The sequence below is a fragment of the Heterodontus francisci genome, chromosome 15 (assembly GCF_036365525.1).
Source record: "Heterodontus francisci isolate sHetFra1 chromosome 15, sHetFra1.hap1, whole genome shotgun sequence".
Taxonomy (NCBI): domain Eukaryota; kingdom Metazoa; phylum Chordata; class Chondrichthyes; order Heterodontiformes; family Heterodontidae; genus Heterodontus; species Heterodontus francisci.
This window is the reverse complement of record NC_090385.1, coordinates 35,001,764-35,027,858: the sequence shown is the minus strand read 5'-3', so window position 1 is coordinate 35,027,858 and position 26,095 is coordinate 35,001,764. Positions and strand designations below refer to the sequence as shown.

At 42.7% G+C, this 26,095-nt stretch overlaps 1 protein-coding gene across 1 annotated transcript in view; it reads right to left on the bottom strand.

The window, feature by feature from the left end:
• LOC137377589 (SH2 domain-containing protein 1A-like) overlaps positions 1-26,095 on the bottom strand; it is a 75,225-nt gene that overhangs the window by 3,878 nt on the left and 45,252 nt on the right. Inside the window, exons 2-3 of the mRNA XM_068047381.1 lie at positions 25,082-25,145; positions 9,140-9,257 (exon numbers count right to left, since the gene is read on the bottom strand). Coding sequence (XP_067903482.1) covers positions 9,140-9,257; positions 25,082-25,145 — 182 coding nt within the window. The remainder of the gene's footprint in view (positions 1-9,139; positions 9,258-25,081; positions 25,146-26,095) is intronic.

Genomic DNA, 26,095 nt, shown 5'->3' with positions numbered 1-26,095 from the left:
GCTATCCTTTATTATGAGAGAAATTGAAAATAAAAGTAAGGATGTTATGCTTCAGTTATACAGGGCATTGGTGAGACCACATCTCAAATACTGTATGCAGTTTTGGTCTCCTTACTTCAGGAAGGATGTAAATGCGTTGGAGGTGGTGCAGAGGAGGTTTAGTTTAGTTTAGTTTAGAGATACAGCACTGAAACAGGCCCTTCGGCCCACCGAGTCTGTGCCGACCATCAACCACCCATTTATATTAATCCTACACTAATCCCATATTCCTACCACATTTCCACCTGTCCCGATATTTCCCTACCACCTCCCTATACTAGGGACAATTTATAATAGCCAATTTACCTACCAACAAGTCTTTTGGCTTATGGGAGGAAACCGGAGCACCCGGAGAAAACCCACGCAGACACAGGGAGAACTTGCAAACTCCACACAGGCAGTACCCAGAATTGAACCCGGGTCGCTGGAGCTGTGAGGCTGTGGTGCTAACCACTGTGCCACTGTGCCGCCCCTAATCTTTAATGAAACAGAATTTATATAAAGCTGCATTCAATTTCTGTTATCTAACACACTGGAAAATTGGGAAGGATGCCTCTCTTGCCAGTAGGGAAATTGGCTGCCTGTTCTACTACTTGTAAATGACAGAGAAGAGGCAGTTTTAAACAGGGCTATACTAACACTCTGAGAGTATCTGTAGCTAGTTAATTAGGTAGCCAGCTTAAACTGGTTTCTGAGCTGTAGCAGAGCTCTAGCAGAGCTGATGCAGCATTGTTTACAGAGTATAAATTGAGGGGACTTTCAGTGCTGCTTGTCTGCATTGAGTGCTGCTGGCGGTCACAGAGTGTTAAGGAGTTTGGTAATTGAGGGAGTTTGGTAAGGAGGGGAACTATAAATTAAGAAGAACATAAATTTGAGTGCACAGAGTGTAAAGTGGGAGTTTGGTCCATGGGGAAGGGGCTTCTTTCTTTCTTTTGTTCTTTCTTTCACCTTTTTTCAGCCTCCAGTAGCTGCCTCACTCTTTGGTACAGGGGAAGAAGTTGATTGGTGAGTAACTGGTAAGTTATTTTACTTTTCATTGTAATATAAAGTTTTTAAAGTTACGTTATGGCAGGTCAGCTCAGCCAAGTGGAATGTACGTGCTGCAGTATGTGGGAAGTCATGGATGCACCATGTTTCCTAGACAAACACATCTGCAGGAAGTGTCACCGGCTGCAGAAGCTTGAGCTCTGGGTTTCGGAACTCAAGCGGCAGCTAGAGTCACTGTTGTGCATCTGCGAGGCAGAGGACTATGTGGATAGCACGTTTAGGGAGGTGGTCACACCACCAGGTTCGGAGCATGCAGGGAGAGAGGGAATGGGTGACCGCCAAGCATTCTAAGAGAACCAGGCAGGCAGTGCAGGAGTCCCCTGAGTCTACCTTGCTTGCTAATCTGTTTTCCATTTTGGATACTGGTGAGAGTGATGGTTCATCGGGGGAGTGCAGCCAGAGTAAAATCTGTGGCACCACGGGTGGCTCGGCTGCACAGGAAGGGAAGAAGAAGAGTGGAAGAACAATAGTGATAGGGGATTCGATAGTCAGGGGATCAGACAGGTGTTTCTGTGGCAGTAAATGTGACTCCAGGATGGTGTGTTGCCTCCCCGGTGCCAGGGTTAAGGATGTCATGGAGCTGCTGTAGGACATCCTTCTGGCGGAGGGTGAACAGCCAGAGGTCGTGGTCCACATTGGTACCAATGACATAGGTAGGAAGAGGGAAGAGGTCCAGAAAGCAGATTTTAGGGAGTTAGGAAGGAAATTAAAAAGCAGTACCTCCAAAGCAGTAATCTCAAGATTACTCCCAGTGCCATGTGCTAGTGAGCATAGGAATAGGAGGATTGATTGATTGAACACTTGGCTGGAGAATTGGTGTAGGAAGGAGGGCATCAGATTTCTGAGGCATTGGGACCGGTTCTGGGGCAAGTGGGACCTGTAAAAGATGGACGGGGTGGGAACCTGAGGGGTATCTCAAATTGGAAGGAATTAAGGCTGGCAACAGGAGGTAGAAAAGTAGCAAGTGACATTAGAAGGCAGGTGAAACAAAGGCGAGCATCAACTAGGCTTAAAATGCAGAATAATGTCAAGAAGACAAGGTTAAGGGCACTCCACCTGAATGCATGCAGCATTTGCAATAAGTTAGATGATTTAAAGGCACAAATAGAAGTAAATGGGTATGATCTAATTGCCATAATGGAAACATAGCTACAGAGTGACCAAGACTAGGAACTGAATATTCAAGGATAAGCGACATTTAGGAAGGACAGGCAAAAAGGAAAAGAAGGTGGTGTTGCACTGATAATAAGGGATAGGATCAGTACATTAGTAAGGGAGAATCTCAGATCACAAGAACAAAATGTGGAATCTGTTTGGATGGAGCTAAGAAACAGAAAAGGGCAGCAAATATTGGTAGGATAAAATAAAAGCAGTTCTGAAGAAGGGTCACTGATCTGAAACATTAACTCTGCTTCTCTCTACACAGATGCTGCCAGACCTGCTGAGTATTTCCAGTATTTCTTGTTTTTATTTCAAATATTGGTAGGAGTTGTTTATAGGCCACCAGACATTAGTGGTAATGTGGGGCATGGTATTAATCAGGAGATTAGAGAGGCATGTGGCATGGGTAATACAGTAATCATGGGTTACTTCAATCTACATATAGACTGGGTAAACCTAATGAGCACTATTGCTGTGGAGGACGAGTTTCTGGAGTGTGTTAGGGATGTTTTCTAGAGCAGTATGTTGAGGAACCAACTAGAGAACAGGCTATTTTAGATCTAGTTTTATGTAATGAGAAAGGGCTAATTAATAATCTTGTTGTAAAAGAACCTTGAGGGATGAGTGACCATAATATGATAGAATTTTACATTATGTTTGAAAGTGAGGTAGTTCAATCTGAAGCCAGGGTGTTAAATTTGAACAAAGGAAATTATGAAAGTGTGAGGGGCAAATTGGCTGAGGTGGATTGGGGGAAAAAAATTAAAAGGTAGTACATAGGCAATGGATAGCCTTTAAAGAAATATTACATAGTTTACAGCAACTAGACATTCCTTCAAGGCACAAAAACCCAAAAGTAAAGGCAGTCAACAATGGATATCAAAGGAAGTTCAGGATTGTATAAGATTAAAAGAAAAAGCCTATAATGTTGCCAGAAATAGTAGTAAACCTGAGGATTGGAAGTATTTTAAAATACAGCAAAGGAGGACAAAGAAACTGATAAAGAAAGGGAGAATAGAATATGAATGTAAGCTAGCAAAAAATATAAAAACGGACTGCAAAAGCTTCTACAGGTACGTAAAAAGGAAACTTTTGGCTAAGACAAACGTGGGTCCAATACAGGCAGAGTCAGGAGAATTAATAATGGGGAATAGAGAAATGGCAGAGAAGCTAAATGATTACTTTGTATCTGTCTTCACTGAGGAAGATACAAGAAATCTCCCAGAATTTGAGATCCAAGGGATTTGGGGGAATGAGGAACTGAAGGAAATTAGTATTAGTAAGAAGGTTGTATTGGAGAAATTAATGGGGCTGAAGGTTGCTAATTCCCCAGGACCTGATATTCTACATCCCAGAGAGTAGAAACAGGTAGCTATGGAGATAGTGGATGCATTGGTGATCATCTTCCAAAATTCTATAGATTCTGGAGTGGTTCCTGCAGATTGGAAAGTAACAAATGTCACCCCACTATTTAAGAAGGGAAGGAGAGAGAAAACAGGGAATTACAGACCTGTTAGCCTTACATCAGTCATTGGGAAAATGCTAGAACCTATTCTAAAGGATGTGATAAATGGACACTTGGATAATAATGATCTGATTGGGCATAGTCAACATGGATTTATGAATGAGAAATCATGTTTGACGAACCTGTTGGAGTTTTTTGAGGATGTTACTAAAAGAATTGATGAAGGGGAGTCGGTGGATGTGGTATACTTAGATTTTCAGAAGGCCTTTGATAAAGTCTCCCACAGGAGGTTGGTTAGCAAAATTAAAGCATATGGGATAGGAGGTAATATATTGGCATGGATTAAGGATTAGTTAACCGGCAGAAAACAGAGAGTAGGAACAAACGGGTCATTTTCACATTGGGGTACCGCAGGGATCAGTGCTTGGGCCCCAGTTGTTCACAATAAATAATCAATGATTTGGATGTGGGGACCAAATGTAATATTATGAAGTTCACGGATGACACAAAACTAGGTGGAAATGTGTGTTCTGAGGAAGATGCAAAATGGCTTCAAGGGGATTTGGACAGACCTAGTGAGTGGGGAAGAATGTGCCAGATGGAATATAATGTGGAAAAATGTGAGGTTATCCATTTTAATAGGAGGAATAGATATGCAGAGTATTTCTTAAATGGTAAGAGATTAGAAAATGTAGATGTACAAAGGGACCTGGATGTCCTTGTTAATAAGTCACTGAAAGCTAACATGCAGGTGCAGCAAGCAATTAGGAAGGCTAATAGTATGTTAGCCTTTATCGCAAGAGGATTTTAGTACAGGAGCTGTGAAGTCTTGCTTTAATTGTATAGAACCCTGGTTAGAATGCACTTGGAGTACTGTGTGCAGTTTTGGTCCCCTTACCTTAGGAAGGATATTATTGCCATAGAGGGAGTGCAAAGAAGGTTCACCAGACTTGTTCCCGGGATGGAGGGACTGTCCTATGAGGAGAGATTGGGGAAATTGTATTCTCTAGATTGTATTCTCTAGAGTTTCAAAGAATGAGAGGTGATCTCATTGAAACCTACAAAATACTTAAAGGGATAGACAGGGTAGATGTAGCTAAGATGTTTCCCCTAGTTGGGGAGTCTAGAACCAGGGGACACAATTTCAAAGTAAGGGGGAAGCCATTTAAGACAGAGATGAGGAGAAATTTCTTTACTCAAAGGTTTGTGAATCTTTGGAATTCTCTATCCCAGAGGGCTGTGGATGCTTAGTCATTGACTATATTTAAAGCAGAGATTGACAGATTTCCAAATACAAATGACATAACGGGATATGAGTTTAGTGTGGGAAAAAGACATTGAAGTGAATGGTCAGCCATGATCATATTGAATGGCAGGGCAGGCTCGATGGGTTGAATGGCCTCCCCCTACTCCTATGTTCCTGTGTTCTTTGTAGCCGCGACCGGCGGCTGTGTTGCCTGCCCGGTGCCAGAGTTAAGGACGTCTCCTCGCGGCTGGAGAGGAACCTGGAGTGGGAGGGGGAGGATCCAGTTGTCGTGGTCCATGTGGGAACCAATGGCATAGGTAGAATCAGAAATGATGGTCTGCTTAGAGAATTTGAGGAGTTAGCGTCCAAACTAATTCGCAGAACATCAAAGTTAATCATCTCAGGATTGTTACCTGAGCCAAGTGCAAATTGGCACAGGGTCAAGAAGATTAGAGAACTAAATGCAAAGAGCGGTACTGGCATCAGTACTCAGAGAAGAGGGAGCTATTCCATTGGGATGGGCTTCATTTGAACTGGGCTGGAACCAGTGTCCTGGCCAATTGCATAACTAGGGCTGTGGCCAGGGCTTTAAACTAACAGGGGGGTGGGGAGGGTTTGGGTAAAGGGAAATTTAGAAATCCAAACAGAGAGGTCAGGGCATCGGAGCAGGATAGTGATGTGGGTAACTCCCAACAGAATGAGTTTAACAAAAACATTGGCAAATAAGGTCATTGCAGAGAATGGAGGTAAAAAAAAATGAAATTGAAGTTCCTTTATCTGAATGCATCAAGCGTCTGTAATAAGATAAATGAACTAGTGGCACGAATAGAGGTAAATGATCAAGATCTAATTGCCATTACCAAGTCATGGTTACAAGGAGATCAAGGTTGGGAAATAAATATTCCAGGGTACATACTATTTCGGACAGACAGACGGAATGGCAAAGGAGGAGGGGTAGCCCTGATAGTAAAGGATGGCATAAGGACATTAATAAGAATGGATACAGCCTCAGAAGATCATGAAATAGAATCAGTTTGGATGGAAATTAGGAATAGCAGGAGTCAGAAAACACTGGTGCAAGTAGTTTACAAACCCCCTAACAGCAGTTATATTATTGGACAGAACATTAAATGGGAAATTATTGGAGCATGTAAAAAAGATAATGAATTAATTGTGGTGGACATTAATCTGCATATAGACTGGGACAATCAAACTGGCAACAGTGGTCTAGAAGATGACTTTGTAGAATGCTTTTGTGACAGTTTCTTGGAGCAATACATTGTAGAACCGACTAGGGATAAAACTATCTTAGATCTCATATTGTGTAATGAGGCAGGGTTAACAAGCAATGTCATAGTAAAAGATCCACTGGGAAATAGTGATCATAATACCATTGAATTTCATGTTAAGGTTGAACGTGACACATTTCAATCCCAAACAATAATCTTAAACTTAAACAAAGTCAATTGCGAAGGTATGAGGGGAGAACTGGCTAAGGTTAATTGGGTAAATAGACTGGAAGGTATGGCGGTAAATGAACAGTGGGAAACATTTAAAGAAACAATTCAAAGGGTTCACCAAAAGTACCTTCCGTTCAAAAACAAAAACTCGTCCAGAAAGACCCATCCGTGGCTCACTCAGCAAGTTAAGGAGAGTATTAGATTAAAAGAAGAGGCTTACCATGTTGCAAAAAATAGTAGCAAGTCTGAGGATTAGGAGTTTTTTTAGTAACCAGCAAAGGGCCAACAAAAAGTTGATAAAAAGGGAAAAAATAGAATATGAGAGTAAACTAGCCAGCAATATAAAAACACATGGTAAGAGCTTTTATGAGTACATAAAAAGGAAGAGAGAAGCTAAAGTAGGCACTGGTCCCTAAGAGGCAGAGAAAGGAGAAATTATCATGGGGAATGCGGGAATGGCAGAGGCATTGAACAAATATTTTGTGTCTGTCTTCACAGTAGAAGACACAAGTTCTATATCAGAAATAGACAGTAACCTAGGTGCTACAAAGAGTGAGGAAATTAAGGATATTGATATCAGTCAAGAAAAAGTATTGGAGAAACTTGAGGGGCTAAAATCTGACAAGTCCATGGGACCAAATGGCCTACACTCTAAGGTTCTCAAAGAGATATCTGCAGAGATAGTGGATGCGCTGGCTATGATTTTCCAGAATTCCTTAGATTCAGCAATGGTCCAGTCAGAGTGGAAGTTGGCAAATGTTATACCGCTTTTCAAGAAAGGAGGTAGAGAGAAAACAGGGTACTATAGGCCAGTTAGCCTAACATCAGTCATTGGGAAGATGCTGGAAACTATTATTAAAGAAATCTTAACATTGCATTTGGAAAAGCATAGTATGATTAGCACATGTCAGCATAGTCTTACTAAAGGGAGATTCTGTTTGACAAATTTATTAGACTTTTTTGAGGATGTAACTAGTAGGCTAGATAAAGGGGAACCTGTAGATGTAGTATACCTGGATATTTAAAAGGCATTCAATGAGATTAATTGGCAAGATAAGGGCTCATGATGTTGGGGGTAATATATTAGCGTGGATAGAGGATTGGTTAACAGACAGGAAGCAGAGAGTGGGCATAAATGGGGCATTTTCAAGTTGGCAAGCTGTGAATAGTGGGGTGCTACAAGGATCAGTGCTGGGGCCTCAGCTATTTACACTCTATATTAATGACTTGGATGAAAAGACAGAGAGTAATGTATCTAAGTTTGCTGATGATACAAAGCTCGGTGGAAAGGTGAGCTGCGGAAAGGGCATAGAGAGGCTGCAAAGAGATATAGATAGGCTAAGTGAGTGGGCAACAAGATGGCAAATGGAATATAAAGTAGGGAAGTGTGAAGTTGTTCACTTTGGTCGTAAGAACAGAAAAGCAGAATTTTTTTAAAAGGTGTGAAACTGGTGATGTTCAGAGAGACTTGGGGTACTCATACAAGGAACGCACAAAGTTAACATGCAGTTGCAGCAGGCTATTAGGAAGGCAAATGGCATGTTGGCCTTTATTGCAAGGAGATTGGAGTACAGGAATAAAGAAGTCTTACTAAAATTGTACAGGGCTTTGGTGAGACTGCACTTGGAATACTGTGTGCAGTTTTGGTCTCCACATTTAAGAAAGGATATACTTGCACTGGAGGCAGTGCAGCAAAGATTTACTAAATTGGTCTCTGCGATGAGGAGGTTGTCCTATGATGAGAGGCTGAGTAAATTGAGCCTATATTCTCTGGAGTTCAGGAGAATGAGAGGCGATCTAATTGAGACATACAAGATTCTGAAAGGGCTTGATAGGGTAGAAGCTGAGAGATTGTTCCCTCTGGTCAGGGAATCTAGAACCTGGGGCACATTCTCAGGATAAGGGGTCAGTCATTCAGGAATGAGATGAGGAAAATTACTTCACTCAAAGGGTTGTAAATCTTTGGAATTCTCTACCCCAGAGGGTTGAGGATGCTCCATCATTGAATACTTTTAAGGTTGGGATAAATAGATTTTTGGTCTTGCAGGGAATCAAGGGATATGGGGAGCGGACAGGAAAGTGGAATTGAAGCCCAAGCTAAGCCATGATCGTATTGAATGGTGTAGCAGGCTCGATGGGCCATATGGTCTACTTCTGCTCCTATTTCTTGTGCTCTTGTACGAGCGGGTTGTCTTATGAGGAAAGGTTGGATAGACTAGGCTTGTTTTCACTGGAGTTTAGAAGAGTGAGGGGAGACTTGATTGAAACTTATAAGATCCTGAATGGGTAGATGTGGACAGGATGTTTCCTCTTGTGGGTGAGTTCAGAACTAGGGGGCGCTGTTTTAAAATTAGGGGTCACCCTTTAAGGACAGAGATGAGGAGAGATTTTTTTCTCTCAGAGGGTTGTGCGATTTTGGAACTCTGCCTCAGAAGGTGGTGGAGGCAGGGTCATTGAATATTTTTAAGGCAGAGGTAGATAGATTCGTGTTAGGCAAGGGAATCAAAGGTTATCGGGGGTAGATGGGAGTGTGGAATTCGAGACATAAACAGATCAGCCATGATCTTATTGAATGGCAGAGCAGGCTCAAGGGGCCAAATGACATATTTCTGCTTCTAATTCGTATGTTCTTATCTTTGTATGTTGTAGAATAGATGAAAAGAGAAGTATTTCCAACCACAGATGATTCCGTTCAGATAACAGTAAATAAAGTTTAAATACCTTTTTGCTTGTACACAGGGTATAGTAAGGGTATTGCAAGGCCTTGGTCTTCCTTCTCATATGCAGCAATTAAGTTCTTCACTTTACGAAACAACCTCTTATGGACTCCAGGTGCAGTCTATAAATACATAAGAACAAAAGAATATTTAAGAACAGAAAAAGGACAACATAGCAAAATAAGCCTATCCATTTGTCTCAGACGAAGCTCAGCTACCCATTTTCTCATCTTAATTTCTTCTCGCTGCAGAAATTTGGCAATTATAAGAGCCACTGCCATGTGGAAACCTTGCCCGCCAGTCATCCATTTCAGAAAATCCCTGGCAGGCTGCTAACAATATTCTATCCTTTAGCTCAAACTTGGAACAATCCACCACATACTTTCTCCTTCAACAACATTCCCTGTTAACATTTTCCGCAGCCTTCTCATCCTTTGGGTGAAAGAAGTATCGTGTGTCTTCTGTCTTACTCCTAACCTTCCAATTTTCAAACTCATGTTCACTAATATTTGAACCCTGTTAATATAGCCAAACATTATTGAAGACCAGTATCACTTGTCTTTCATTAGTCACACTCTGCAAATTGTAATTGTTTTCAAAGATATTTTACTCCCCTGGTTAGGCTGCACTGTGCTCATTTATTATGGACTCAAGGGATGCTATGACAATTTCTTCCTGCTAACAATTATCAAATTATCAGGTCAAGGAATTTAGTTCAAAGGATAGCCTATTATCCATGGTATTAAACTGTAGAAATAAAAAGGAAAATACTGCAAATTCAGAAAATATGAAATAAGGACAGGAAATGCTGGAAGGCACAGCAGGCTGAATTTTTGTTTGGATGAGGAGGTGGGACCAGTGGTGGGGGAAGCCACCATTTTGGATCCCCGAATGCTATGCCAGCCTTCTGACACGGTACCGCTTCTCAGCAATTTTGGAACAGGCGTCGGGACCTGTATATCAGCCACCCACCTGAACGTGGCAGTTCAGCAATTGATCATGCAAATGAGCCACCTAAGAGCTTATTAAAGTACAGAAAGAGATTTTTGTTTGGAGGCACGGGAACCACGAAGGGTTGCAACCATGTCCCTGAGTAGGAGTGGCATCGCAATAGGGAGGCAGTCATAGAGGTGGGCCCATTTTCCTTTGGTGCATAAAAGGGGAAAGGTTCAGAGAGCTGCTCATGCAGTGGCAAACAGTGGCCTTTGAGTGTGCAGAGGTTGTATAGAGGTAACTCTGTAGGCACTGGACCTAATGGGGGGGGTGGGGTTTGAAGTGCCACAACATGGGTAAGTGGGGCATAGCAAGGGACTACAGGCAGTTGTGACAGTCCTTCTGGAGGCAAGGAAGACCATCCTTGGACATGGGGCTGAGCTACTTGGAGCTGGAGACAAGCAGCAATGGGCAGCAGCTAACCCCCCTGGCAGATACAGGCCATTGGTTCCTAGGCACAGAGAAGTTGCACGAGGGACAGGAAGGGAACGAAGGTGATAACCTTCGCACAGGGTAAACTGACAGCACTTGAGCTTCCTGAATCTAGAGTATCAGTGTCACTGAAGGATATACCTATCAAGGAAGATGGTAGCAGAGTTGTGTGCCCTGTTTGAGGGCCACCTCACTCCTCACTGGGCACGTGGGCATTCCCTGCCAGTAGCCATTAAAAAGTGACAATGATGCTGAACTTCTTAGCTTCTGGGCTCTTTTAAGGGCTGGCAGGGGACCTCACTGGCAGCTCACAATTGGCCGCCCATCACAGCATAAGGGAGGTAGCAAATGCCCTGTTTGAGAGAGCATCAGATTATACTGTGTTTACCACTGATGGGGCCAGAGGGCAGTAGGATTTGCCTCCATTGCTGGACTCCCTCAGATGCAGCGGGTTGCCGTCTGCACCAAGACACCAGCAGAGCGGCCAGGGGCATTCATAAACAGGAAGGGATTCCGCTTTCTTAATGTACAACTGGTATGTGACCACCAGAAGTGTTTCCTCCATGTCTGAGCACAGTATCCTGGCAGCTGCTATGACTCTTTCATTCTTAGACAATCGCAGGTGCCACAGCTGTTTGTGCCACCGGAGAGACTATGTGAATGGCTGTTAGGGGACAAGGGCTATCCACTGAAGAGATGGCTACTAACACATATACAATCCTTCGACGGAGGCACAGAGGTGCCACAACCACTGTCATCTCAGCATAAGAGGCACCATACAGCAAGCCATTGGACTGTTCAACATTTGATTCCAGTACCCTAACTGGTTGTGGGTGCCCTCTAGTACATTCTCTCAAGGATCTCTCAGACAGTATTGGTCTGCTGCGCTCTTCACAACATTGCCCTCCAGAGAGGTGTGGACCTTGATGAAGGAGAAGTGGAGGAGCAACATATTTCCTCAGAGGAGGAGGAAGTAGTCTAGCAGGGTGAACCAGCTTTGCAAGGCCTTCCACAGGTCCAGCTGAGGCCTCAAAGCATCAAGCAGGATGGAAGGGAGGTGCAGGCTGCACTAATTCAGGCATGTTTCTCCTGAAAGCCCCCTCATACTGGGAACTCTGACATTTGGGCACACATCTCCCATTGCTGGTCTAGGAAACGTGCCTTGTGTGTAACACCAGAAGCTCCGCATGTCCATCCACCTGAGTAAGGTTGTGTCTGTCCTCCATCCCCCGAGGGGTACTGCCCACAGTGGCTCTGCCTCCCTCACCTCCTCTGTGATGTGTTGATCGCCCTGTGCCACCCATTCTAAACATGCATGAGTCCCCATCAAAGTGAGTGTATCTGCACTGGTGGAGAGTGCGCTTGACTGATGTGATAGTGTTGGCTCAGTTGCTTCTTCCTTGGGTGAAGTCGATGCCACTCTTTCCTGCCGTGGTGCCCCCTTCTCAACTGGCCTTGTGAGAGACATAAGAAGCTGGTCAGGAAACTTCGCCTATCTCATCAGCTGCCCCATTTACAGCTTATTTATAGGAATGGATGAAACTGAGGAGGAGGAGGAAGCTCCGTCCCTGTCACCTGGAGATAGTAAGCTCATTTCACCCTCTCTTGGATGGACTCCCATCTCACCATCGCCGACTTCCTGATGGGCCCCACCCTGTCATTGTCAAGGACCTCCTCCTCCGTTGAAGTTAGAACAGAAAAATTGACAATTCCACCACCAGACCGAGCCTTTTCCCTGGAGTTGTGAGCTCGTTTCTCCTCCAAGGTCAAAAGCAAGGGAGTTAGAACTATGTTGTCTTCCTCATCACTTCAAGCAGCTCAGACATTTGTGATTTTGGTGCTGTCCTCTCCACAAGTGATCGTGGTGTGATTGTTGCCACTGGCTCTATTGTGTTCCAGGTGTTGAACAGGCAGTTAATTTTTTTTTTCTTCTGTACAAACTTCCCTGTTTTTGCAACCACCTGTCCGTAAATAGATTTGTGATTGAATTTCTTTCCCTCCCTTAAACCTTAATAATAAATGACCACTTCAATAACATGGATTTTAAAGTTAAAAGAAAGAAGTAGGGTTTATTAACACATTCTTAACCTTGGGAAGGGGTTTAACTTCGCCACACGTGCTTACAAACATCCAGGGAAAGGTTAAAGGCAATAAAAAAGGCAAGCACATTTATTAAATAGAAACTTACCTTAACTACTAGCTAATATGGATTTCAGTTAAAACTAGTCTTTTTTTTAAATAAAAAAGTTCAAAGATTGGAGGTCACCGATTTGAAATGCTGAATAGGGGAGGAGCTGTTGGAGATATCGCTTCTCTTGCAAATTTCATTTTCTTTGCACTCTCAAAGGTAATAATGGAGACTGCTAAATTGCTGAAGTCACCTTTTTTTGGAAGCAGAGGAAATTGGTAGTAATCAGACTTTTCTGTTGTTACTTGCAGCTTGTCTTGTTGATTTTACTTGCTGAATTTGTCAAAGTGTAGCTTCTCTTTAATTTTTTTCTTGTTGAAAAGCCTTTAGAGAAAGAAATCAATGCAGCTTGAAGACAGTTCTCAGAAAGCTTGCAGAGAGCTCTCAAGGAAAAAGTCTCTGTAGCACACGACAACTGTGTAATAGAAGACAGATTCTAGTCACAAACAGTTACAGTTTTGAGTCCAGGCAGGTTGGATAGGGATCTCCTAGGTCCTAAAGCTAGACCCTTTTCAAGTTGCTGTCCCACCTGACCTCTCTCCTTTGTTTTGACAATCAGAACATAAAAATAAAACTTAAAACATGCTGTATAAAACAGCAGTTGATAGTAATACTCAAATGCACAACACAATTTACAAAGGGGGTTCACATCTCTTTGTGACACAGGGCACATCTTTTTAATTATCTGGAGCCCTATGTGTCCTCAAACTAATCTGCTCATGGGTGAGTTGGTCAGTACACAACTGGAGTCATGTCATGCCGTGCTGCACTCACCTTGCCAGCCCTCACGAGGTCACTGAAGCACTTGCAGCACTGTACCCACACCCTGGTGACAACGCTGTGGCTGCTCACTTCACGTGCCACCTCCAGCCATGCCTGCTTCGTCTGTCTGTCTGGCCTCCTCCTGCTGCTCTCTGGGAGATGTATACTCCTCCATTAAACCACCATCTCCAGGAGAACCTCAAGGGAGGCATCTGAAAAGCGTGAGTCTGCCATGCCCGGGTGCCCGCCCTGCTGGTGGCTGCTGCACTCCTCTCTCCTTCATGCTTCACCAAATCCGCTCTCACAATGATGGCTGCCATTAATCTTTGAAATCGGGCGTCACTCGTCAAACTCTCCCCTCCTCCCTGTGTCTAATGGACTTAGTAGCCTATGAACAGATTGTTTTTGTAAAGATGGAACGGAGTAAAATGGACTGCATCAGTTGGACTAGACAGAGAGTTATGCCTGAAACATTAACTTGTCATGACTCTCCATAGATGGTGTGCCAGACTTGCGTGTTTCCAGCATGCTCAGCTTTTGTTTCCTTTCACTGCACATGACTCTGCCTCATCTTGAGCCATGAATATCAGCCAGACTGTAATGTATATTTCCTGCAACTAGAAAAAAACAGCTAGCGATCACAAAATCCAATAAATAATCCACTACGGACAAAAATGCTTTTTTTGTCGTATGAACAGGATCCAGTCCATTGTGAAGGATCAAGGTCTTTAATGTAGGATACCATTGAAGTGAAAAGAGAAGCAGAAAAGGCACGATAAATCAAAAATAATGCTTATGCGAAGTGAACATTGAAACAGCAGGAGGAAGGGGACAGGTAAAGAATTTCACAATTTTGAGGTCCTCGGAAATAGTGAATTTGAATAAGGGACAAAGTGATGAGTCTTGATTTTAGCACAGTGAGAATGCAGAGAAGATGAAAAGTGGAACAGCATATTTTGTATTTAGATCTTAGAAGGAACAAAAATTGAAAGATCAGAGGAGGAACGTTGCAAATAGTTTGACAGCTTTAAGCAAAGATTAGATAGAATGATGGTTAATTACAACAGCGGACATAATTAAAAATTTAACAACATTCTGCATGTGCGCATCAATGGTTTTACAATCACCACACATAGGGCTGAGATCAATTTCATTGTACATTGTTAAACTTGTATAGAACCATGGCCAGACCAGACTTACAGTATAGTGCAATGTTCAGGTCTCCATATTACAAAAAAGTATATATAAGAGAGAAGCTGCAAAAAAGATTTAAAAGGATGACACCAGAGCTGAGAAGTTATAACTGCAATAATTCTCCCTTTGTCAGATACAGGAGAAATGCCGTGAACAACAGATGCCCCTCTACATTGCTTTCATTGATCTCACCAAAGGCTTTGACCTCGTCAGCAGACGTGGTCTCTTCAGACTACTAGAAAAGATTGGATGCCCACCAAAGCTACTAAGTATCATCACCTCATTCCATGACAATATGAAAGGCACAATTCAACATGGTGGCTCCTCATCAGAGCCCTTTCCGATCCTGAGTGGCGTGAAACAGGGCTGTGTTCTCACACCCACACTTTTTGGGATTTTCTTCTCCCTGCTGCTTTCACATGCGTTCAAGTCCTCTGAAGAAGGAATTTTCCTCCACACAAGATCAGGGGGCAGGTTGTTCAACCTTGCCCGTCTAAGAGCGAAGTCCAAAGTACGGAAAGTCCTCATCAGGGAACTCCTCTTTGCTGACGATGCTGCTTTAACATCTCACACTGAAGAGTGCCTGCAGAGTCTCATCGACAGGTTTGCGGCTGCCTGCAATTAATTTGGCCTAACCTTCAGCCTCAAGAAAACGAACATCATGGGGCAGGACGTCAGAAATGCTCCATCCATCAATATTGGCGACCACGCTCTGGAAGTGGTTCAAGAGTTCACCTACCTAGGCTCAACTATCACCAGTAACCTGTCTCTCGATGCAGAAATCAACAAGCGCATGGGAAAGGCTTCCACTGCTCTGTCCAGTCTGGCCAAGAGAGTGTGGGAAAATGGCGCACTGACACGGAACACAAAAGTCCGAGTGTATCAGGCCTGTGTCCTCAGTACCTTGCTCTATGGCAGCGAGGCCTGGACAACGTATGTCAGCCAAGAGCGACGTCTCAATTCATTCCATCTTCGCTGCCTCCGGAGAATACTTGGCATCAGGTGGCAGGACCATATCTCCAACACAGAAGTCCTCGAGGCGGCCAACATCCCCAGCTTATACACACTACTGAGTCAGCGCCGCTTGAGATGGCTTGGCCATGTGAGCCGCATGGAAGATGGCAGGATCCCCAAAGACACATTGTACAGCGAGCTCGCCACTGGTATCAGACCCACCGGCCGTCCATGTCTCCGCTTTAAAGACGTCTGCAAACGCGACATGAAATCCTGTGACATTGATCACAAGTCGTGGGAGTCAGTTGCTAGCGTCCGCCAGAGCTGGCGGGCAGCCATAAAGGCGGGGCTAAAGTGTGGCGAGTCGAAGAGACTTAGTAGTTGGCAGGAAAAAAGACAGAGGCGCAAGGGGAGAGCCAACTGTGCAACAGCCCCGACAAACAAATTTCTCTGCAGCACCTGTGGAAGAGTCTGTCACTCTAGAATTGGCCATTATAGCCACTCCAGGCGCTGCTTCACAAACCACTGACCACCTCCAGGAGCTTACCCATTGTCTCTCGAGATAAGGAAGCCAAAGAAGAAGAATTGTTAAGGGTTTTGTTAGAGTAATTCTGGAGAAATTGTTTCCGGCGGCAGAAGGCCTGGTAAGCTGAAGGCACAGATTTAAGGGATTAGCAAAAAAACCAAAGGCAACATGAAGAAACATCTTTTTATCCAGAGAGTTGTTGTGATCTGGAATACACTGCCAGAAAGAATGGAGGAAGCAGATTCAATAGTGACTTTCAAAGGGGAATTGAATAAATGCTTGTAATTAAAAAATTTTTTATAAGGCTATGGGGAAAGAGCAGGGCAGCAGGACTAACTGGATAGTTCTTCTTCGGACAGTACAGGCACAATGGGTTGAATGGCCTTCCAAGCTTTGAAGAGTCAAGAATTGGAGGAACACAGAGTTCTCTGAGTTTTGTAGACCTGGAGGTGATCATGGAGATTCGGATGATCAAAAACATGGAGGGATTTGAACACAAGGATGAAATTTCCAAACTGGGGGCATTAGGGAACCAGAAACCAATTTAGGTGAGCGAGCAAAGGGCTGATGGGTGGATAGGATATGGTGTAGGTTAGGATATGGGCAGCAGAATTTTGGATAAGTTCAGGTTTACAAAGGGTGGAAAGTGGGAAACCAGTACACGAGCAATGGATAAGTCGAGTCTGGAAGTAACAACAGCATGGACAAGGGTTTCAACAGCCAACTGGCAGAGGTAGAGGTACAGCCGGGTGATGTGAATATGGAACTGGATATGTATGAAGGAGTTTTAGACAAGTTGGAGTTCTTGGACAGTGGAGGATGGAAAACCAATAAGGATAGCGCTGGAATGAGAAAGAAGAAAGAAAAAAAACTTGTCACTGCTTCACAGCCAATCAAGTAAGTTTGAAGTGTTATCACTGTTGGAATGTAGGTAAACAAAACAGCCAATTTGCACACAGCAAGATCCCACAAACAATAATGAAATAAATGGTAAATTAATCTGTTTTAATGATATTGGTTGAGGGATAAAAGTGAGCCAGAGTAACAGGGGAACTCCACTGCTCTTCTCCGAATAACACCAGGGGATCTTTTACATCCACCTGAGCATGCAGACGGGTCCTCAGTTTAATGTCTCATCTGACAGATGGCATCTCTGACAGTGCAGCACTCTCTCAATGCTGCACTGAAGTGTCAGCCTAGGCTATGTGCCCAAGTACTGGACTGTGACTAGAACCCACAATCTCCTGACTCACGGCAAGTAGCCAAACCTACAGATGACAACAGCATGAATGAGAATTTCAGCTGTAAACGGTCAGAGGCAGATAATATTATAGAAATAAGCAGTCTTGATTATGGATAGAGTATGGGGTCTAAAGCTCAGTAAAAGATACAAAGATTATGAATGTTCTAATTCCACCTGAGATATTGGCTAGGGAGGAGCTGGAATCGGTAGCTAAGGAGCAGAGCTTGCAATTAGACTATGGCTTTGGCCTTTCTGAGCTAGAAAACTCATAAGGAGTTAAGGGATCAAGAAAAATGAAGAGATGGGCTAGGTGCTGTCAATGTGCATGTGAAAGCTGACCCTGTGCCTGCAGATGATGTTGCTAAAGGATTAGCATGTAATTAAGGAAGAGAAGGGGGCCAAAGAGAGATCATTGGGGAGCTTGAAAATCTAAAGATGAGAAGTAAAGGCATTGTTGCACAGGCACGGCTAATTCAGAATGAAACCATGTGAAACCACTCGCACTGAGCTGGAAGTAACAAAGTCATAATCCCTATTTACATTTTTTCCAATTGACGCAACCAACTGTACATTTAATGGCTCAGAAAGAAATTAAATATTTCAAAAGGTAAAATTTGAAAAGTGTTCAAATCGCATATCTGATAGGAGATTACATAACTGCTTATCCCAACTGTTTTTTAACAATGCAATTAGATGGTGTTGTGAAGACAAAAGAGAAAAGATTTATCATCAACAATTATTGGTGTGAATTCAAATGAGTTCCAACTGCTGGCAGCACAAACTCATGTTGCCATTCCCATAGAGAGCATAAATCTCCATGACAACAGAACTTTTGAAAAGTTAGCAGTAGGGAAACCCACTACAAAATTATTTCTCCAGAAATTTCTACTTAATGAAAAGACAGAGATTGGGGTCCTCTGTCTTTATACACAGCCCTACCATTGTTATAGTTTGGCTTCAGCCACGAATCAAGCTCATCTTTCATGCACATATGAAGCAAAATACTACAGATAGTGGAAATCCGAAACCAAAACTGAAAATGCTGGAAACACAGCAGGTTAACCGGCATCCCTGGAAGGAACAGACAGTTGATATATCTGGTGCATACCCTTCGTGTGAACTGAAAAATAAGAGCCATATTGATAGGTTCAGAAAAAGCAGAGTGCTGCATTGTATATGTAAAGCACAAACCAACAAATAAACATAGAGACGAAACAGTAGTGGAATTATATAACAAATCACTTCAATCAATTAAACAGAAGTATTAAAGAAATAAGAGATATTAAACAACCAAAGGCCATGTGAACAGCAAAGGAAGTGAGCTGCCGAAGGAAAACAGGAAAGATGGAATTCAAATTAAATCAAAGATGAAATTAAAACAGGGCTGAAATAGAAGATGCAAGCAAACTGTAGCAGGTCCACCAACTCCACCCAAAAGGGAAAGAATATATCAGCAAAACCAGGGGGCATAGATTTAAGGTAAGGAGCAGGAGGTTTAAGAGGGGATTTGAGGAAAAACATTTTCATCCAGAGGGTGGTTGGAATCTGGAACACACTACCTGAAGGGGTGGTAGAGGCAGGAACCCTCACAACATTTAAGAAGTATTTAGATGAGCCCTTGAAACGCCATAGCATAAAAGGCTATGGGCCAAGTGCTGGAAAATGGGATTAGATTGGATGGGTGCTTGACGGTTGGCGCAGATGCGATGGGCCGAAGGGCCTGTTTCTGTGCTGTATAACTCTATGACTCTAATACGCAAAGGTATTCCTTGCTCCAACTAACTTCTAAGTGAAGAAATGTTATCGAATTTCTCTCCTCACTCTCTCGTTAACAATTCTGAATTGATGACTCATCACTGTCTACCCAACTGGTAAAAACAGTCTTTCCCAACTCACCTATCAAACCCCGTTATAGTTTTAAATACCTGTATTAAGACTCTTCTTTGCCTTTTCTGCTCCAGTATAAACAGTCCCAATATATATGCATAACAGTAGTTTCCCATGCCTGATATCATTTAGCTGGATTTGTACTGTACACTCTCACTGCCTTTAATGTTCTTGCCATAATGGGATTCCCAAAACTTCACAAAGTACTAGAATGGACCTAACCAACAGTTTGTATAAATTCATCATTACTTTTTAACACTTGCACTCATTGTATATTATAAAAAATAAAATGCTGTTAGTCATTTTTATAGCTTTATCTACCTTCACTCAAACTTTCAGGGATTTATGTAGCCAGTTACCAGCGATTGTCAGAGCTGGCGGACAGCTATAAAGGCAGGGCTGAAGAGAGGAGAGTCGAAGAGACTCAGCAGTTGGCAGGAAAAGAGATAGCAGTGTAAGGAGAGAGCCAACTGTGTAACAGCTCGACAACCTGCAGCACCTGTGGAAGAGTCTGTCACTCTAGAATTGGCCTTTATAGCCACTCCAGGAGCTGCTCTAACAAACGACTGACCAGCTCTAGGTGCTTACCCATTGTCTCTCAAGACAAGGAGGTCAAAAGGAACTTCACAATGACTTAGTTATGTAAAATGCTTGGGCTCATAAAGAAAAAGAGACTACATTAGGCCATTTAAATGGCATGCAAAACCAAATATTTAATCATTTTCTCTCTGTGGCTGTTGGAAAACCTTTTGAGAATTTCTGCGAACTTCATCCTACCCCTAAACTTGGGTTTAACATTACCAATAGAAACATGCACTACACACACTGCATCATGTACCAGTGTGCTTTCATATTACCGCCAAGGTTGTCACACCAACATTAATGTCACCAATTCCCTCTTTCTGATCAGTCTCTGCAGTGGATGCTGATCATTTCCTCCCAAATTGCATTGCAGTCTCCTCTAGTTGTTCAGTCTCTTCAAACTTTAGATATACTCTCCATTTCAGTAGTGGAAATTGGCGATGTGGTAATGAGTCAGCTTGTGTCTGGGGGAGGGAAGATGGATTGGTACCATCTTTGCTAGACTATAAGACAGATCAGGGTTTTAAGAAGAAAAATCCAGGAAAAACATGTCAATGCATATAGGTATTTAATATCAACATTTACCACCATGGAACAAAATAAATAATGCAGCATGAAGTTCAACTATTAACATTGGCCATTACAGAGCAAAGACAACAAAAGTTAGGGGAACTTCATCCATATTGCCTATCTGTCCAAGTTCAATACATGTTTTTTCCTTGCATCAATCACAAACCTGTGAAATTCAAATATCTTTGCTTTGTATTCAGCCCGCATCTTCTGTGCTTTCCTGGTTTTAGTACACATGCTTAGCTCGTGTCCTTTCATAAATCTGTAGCATCAAGATGTTGTCCCACCAGAATTACTAACACTGCTTGCTACCACTTGCTTCACATACAATCATTTTGGCAGATACAGAAATTCCATGTTTCCTGTGGTCTATTATCCAATTTGCAGCATGTCCATGATACGTGTGCTTGCTCTTTTCTACTTTCATCAGTTCTTCCACTTGTTTCTTCCATTCCTGTATCGTTTTCTTGATTGGAGGAGGACCAAAATGTCTTTCAGCTACCCCATTTCCATGCTGTTTGGCATACCTTACCATTTCCAGGCATACAGCATAAGACTTTTTTTGTCTTGGACCCATTGGGTTTACGCCAACTGCTCGTACATGTGCATAACTCTGAAACACGTGCTAATGATCTGTGCAATGGGGTGGCATTTGGACCATAAGACGCACTTTTTTACATTTTGAATGCGTGCGAATGTGAAGGAAAGGGAAAATGTATAAGCAATGGTAGCTTGGGGACTTGTGGCTCAGTTGGTAGAGCTTTTGCCTCTGAGTCTGATGGTTGGGGGTTCAAGTCCCAATCCAAGAATTGAGCACAAAAATCAAGCTGATGTTCCAGTGCTGCACTGTTGGAGATGCTGTCTTTTGGATGAGATGTTAAACCGAGGCCCTTCCTGCCCTCTCAGGCTGACATAAAAGATCCCATGGCACTATTTCTAAGAAGAGCAGGGGAGTTATCCCAGGTCCTGGCCAATATTTATTCTTCAATCAAAAACGGATTATATGGTCATTATCACATTGCTATTTGTGGGAGCTTGCTGTGTGTAAATTGCCTGCTGTGTTTCTTACATTATAACTGTGATTACATTTCAAAAGTACTGCTTTAGCTGTAAAGCACTTTGGGATGTCCTGTGGTTGTGAAAGGTGCTACAAAAATGCAATTCTTTCTTTTTCAACTTAATGGACAGAGAATGATCAACACCACCTCAGGTGATAGTCCATACATATGCAAGGTCCATTGATTTACACATTTTCCAGGACCAAAAACAAAGCTTGCTGAATAGACATGAACGCCAGAAGATTAGAAGTGGGGTAAACACCTAAATATGTGACCTCAGCAAACGTACACTCATGCATATGTTGTGTGTAGATGCAGCCCTACATAGCCAAATAGTATAAAAATGAAACATATTACTCTTAAAGGTCAGAAACATCTTGGTGGTAGGCGCCGCCTTTCCAAGAAAGATTACATATGTGATCAACTTGAAAGAGAAAAGATAAACACCTTGTATTAATTGCTTGCCATTTAATGTAATACTGTAGCACAGTTATACAGAATCTAAGTTTCAGGTCCGTGACCCTTCTTCAGTGACTGGTCACTGACACTGAAACGTTAACTCTGCTTCTCGCTCCACAGATGCTGCCAGACCTGCTGAGTATTTCCAGCATTTCTTGTTTTTATTTCAGATTTCCAGCATCTGCAGTATTTTGCTTTTATTATACAGAGTCTCACACTGTCATGTGTTAATGTGTATTAAAGGTTGCATGTTTTAAAAATCACTCGGGCGGAGGTTATTGTCACCAGACTAACAACCCTTTGACATGACACTAACTTCGGGAAGTCCACTAACATCCTTTATCTGAGCACAATGCTGGTGTAGAGGCATGCACCCTCCTTAATTTAGCTTTTTGTTTTCTCTTTTGGGAACTAGTGGCCTCACTCTGTGCCAGGATCTTCAATTTCAATTTCAAACTTTCACTTTCCTGCCTTATCCCCATGATTTTCATCTCCCCTATTTTCTCATATTTTCTTTAGATTGCTCACTCCATAGCTCTTCATATGTCCAATCAAGAGATTATTTCTTTAATCTATTATATTTCTTTATTGCTTCTATTAGTTGAAGGACCTACCTGTAACATCATTGCACTGATACTTCTCTCTCTGTTTGCACCCCTTTCAGGATTAATATGCTTGTTCATCTCTTATTTTCAGTTCTGATGAAGGGTATGCACGCAAAAGAATCAACTATCTGTTCTCTCCACAGATGCTGATTGGCTTGCTGTGTGTTTCTAGCTTTTCTGTTTTTGTTTCAGTCTTTTATCCATCTATAAAATGAACTAACAACACCAAAACAAAAATCCATAGTGTTTCTGTATATTTTGTTCCTGATTTCTGACAGTTTCATAACCAGATTCAGCACCTATAATGTATAATTAACTTTCAACTGTAATCTACTTCAAGGGTAAGATTACTTGCAAGGGCAAGCAGCAGTACTTTCCAATTGGATTTTTCATGGGCCTCTGTGAGGCCATCTTTTCAGTACATCTGTTGCATAAAATGTTTGGATCCCTCACTATCATTTGCAAGGAAAGCAAAAATATCAACAATTGCAGTTTTTATTTCGCACAATTCCTTTTATTAAAGGCCAAGTCGAAGAAGCAAGATGCATACTGAAAGATACCATCAAGATCAAACAGATTAAAAGAATAGGTAAATCAGAAAGGAGTGACAATGGACAAAAGCTTGAGTTTTAATAGACTAAAATTACAGTAGATTGGAAATAAACAATTCCCCAAGAGAATAATGTGTAGATAACGTGATCAATCTTAGTTTCAACACAGTGTGGATGTGGAGCAAAGAAAGAACATTTACAGCTGAAGAGGAACAAGAGATGAGCACCATAAATAAAATGGAAACAGATAGCTCGGAAACCGGGTGAGGTGGCGGTGGGAGGAGGGGGGTTATATATTAATGTTCACTGCCAGATTAATTTGAATTAGATGAACTGGATTAATTTATATGCACAGAATGAAACCTCGGGGTAGATTTGAACTTTCTCTGCTGGGTGGTAAACCAGCCTGCCTTTGAAATCAATGTTAAGGTAAATCCAGCGGGATGTATAATGACTGACTGTCTGGTTTACAATCCGCAGTCAAAGTTCAAATCAACCCCTAGATACCATTCTGTGCATGTAAATAAATTCAATTCATTGTCTGAAATGGGTGTTTATGAATAAATTTAGAATGTTAAAATAGCTAAAATGTTATAAAAATAATTTCTAGCCAGGAGGAACTCTAAGACGATGATGGCACTTACAGAGTTAATATCCTTTTTATTGATAAGCAGACTAAAACAATCAAACAAATCAAACAAACAAACAATCAAAGTATGGTGAAAAAGTGTTAGCTGACTCCGTTTCTGACAACTGACGTAACTTTGAATGCCACTGATCTTAAAGGAGCATGCAATGGAGTATGTAACTTCTTATTTAAGATTATTTAGATCACAAAGAGGGCTGGAAAATTTGTGTTGCATTGTCAAGGGCCAGCCCTACAGCTATATCATGGCCTAATGCCTATACTGTGTGTACTGTACCTTTCTTTCTTTGGCCTCCTTATCTCGAGAGACAATGGGTAAGTGCCTGGAGGTGGTCAGTGGTGTGTGGAGCAGCGACTGGAGTGGCTATAAAGGCCAATTCTAGAGTGACAGGCTCTTCCACAGGTGCTGCAGAAAAATTTGTTTGTCGGGGCTGTTACACAGTTGGCTCTCCCCTTGTGCCTCTGTCTTTTTTCCTGCCAACTACTAAGTCTCTTCGACTCACCACACTTTAGCCCCGCCTTTATGGCTGCCCGCCAGCTGTGGCGAATGCTGGCAACTGACTCCCACGACTTGTGATCAATGTCACAGGACTTCATGTTGCGTTTGCAGACGTCTTTAAAGCGGAGACATGGACGGCCGGTGGGTCTGATACCAGTGGCGAGCTCGCTGTACAATGTGTCTTTGGGGATCCTGCCATCTTCCATGCGGTTCACATGGCCAAGCCATCTCAAGTGCCGCTGACTCAGTAGTGTGTATAAGCTGGGGATGTTGGCCGCCTCAAGGACTTCTGTACTGTACCAAGGTTCTAAATCCCATGGAATGTTCATCACCTGACACTATGAAGGAGATAATGGAAACTAACAGCTAGTACATCAATTCCAACTATAAGCTATGGATAAAGTGCCAACACAAAAGGATAATGGAAAGTTTCCAAGATGAACTATAGGCATACCAGGAAATCAGGGTCCCTACTTGGAAACTTACTTGACAAAATCACTGCCAAGAGTGCCCCAATATTCCTATAAAAGGGGGAATGCCCAACACATCTAAAGTAACAGAGGACAGCATCACCCTATCCCTAAAGCCCACAGAATGGGATATCCAGCTCATTACGTCCCTCTGCCCCAACTCCTGCTTGCCCTCCTTGCAGCAACCACTGCGTCTGAAAAGTCCCCAAAGGCTAAGCCTGCATGGCATCGCCAGCACACCCAGCACCTCTCTGAGACACCAGCATATGAAACACAATTTAAACAAACATGTTAAAGTTTATTTAAAAATTAATGTTCCTCACTTACTTCAACAGTCCATGAATCTGTCGGAGTCTTGAAAACACGGTACGTGTAAACTAATCCAGAACACCTGTCAAAGAAAACATAGCTTTAGTGAATGTAAATAGGTATTATTTAGACCATCAACAAAATATCTATTATATGTTACTTTTGGTGGGGAGGTGGTAGTGGGCTGCATATTTTACTGTAACCATGCACCTCTTGCTTTTCTCCTCTTCCCTCACTCCAATCCTGCCAATGCGTTTTAATGCCTACAGAGACCTAAGAACTGCTGCTTGTCTAGCCACTGCAGCAAGAGGCTGAAGGCCTCAATGAAGAAGACTGAGGAGGAAGAAACACTGTCACTCAATCTGACACTCGCAGCAATTAGCTCGGATAGTGGCACTGTGTGAAATTTACAGGTTAAGACAGAGGCAGAAGCTGCAAGTGGTGAGACAATGGGCACAAACTGGCTGCAGCCAGGCCAGGGGGGAAAGGATCACATGAGTGCCAGCTCCCCAGAAAGCGAGGTCACACATGCATTCTGCTGCAGAAGACTCAGATGAGGACTCTGATAGAGTGGTGTATAGAAATAGGCTGATGGGCATGCACACAGAAATGCTTGATGCATTGGCAGGCCTTCTGTCAATGTCAAGGAGCATGGATGTCTGACTCCAACTTTCCATAGGACTTAGTGCAGAACTCAGGGCCCCTGCTTTCCAGTATGGAAGTGATGGTCAACTCCATGAGAACACTTGCAGGCCCAACCATCATGCTGCATCTGATGGCCGATGTCTCAGCTTCCATTGTAGCACAAGCAAAAGTCACCCAATGTCTAAGTGCTTCAGTGGACGTTCAGACTGAGGTCATGAAATCTCAGCTTGTTACCATACAAGCCCAGGTTGGTGCCGTGCAGGCTCAGACTGCTGACATCATGGCTGCGGATATAGGGGCTCAAAGGGGCTTTTAGGGTCTCTCAGCTGACCAGCAATATGTGCTCCAACAGATTATTCTGATATCTGAGGCACTCACCCCACCTCC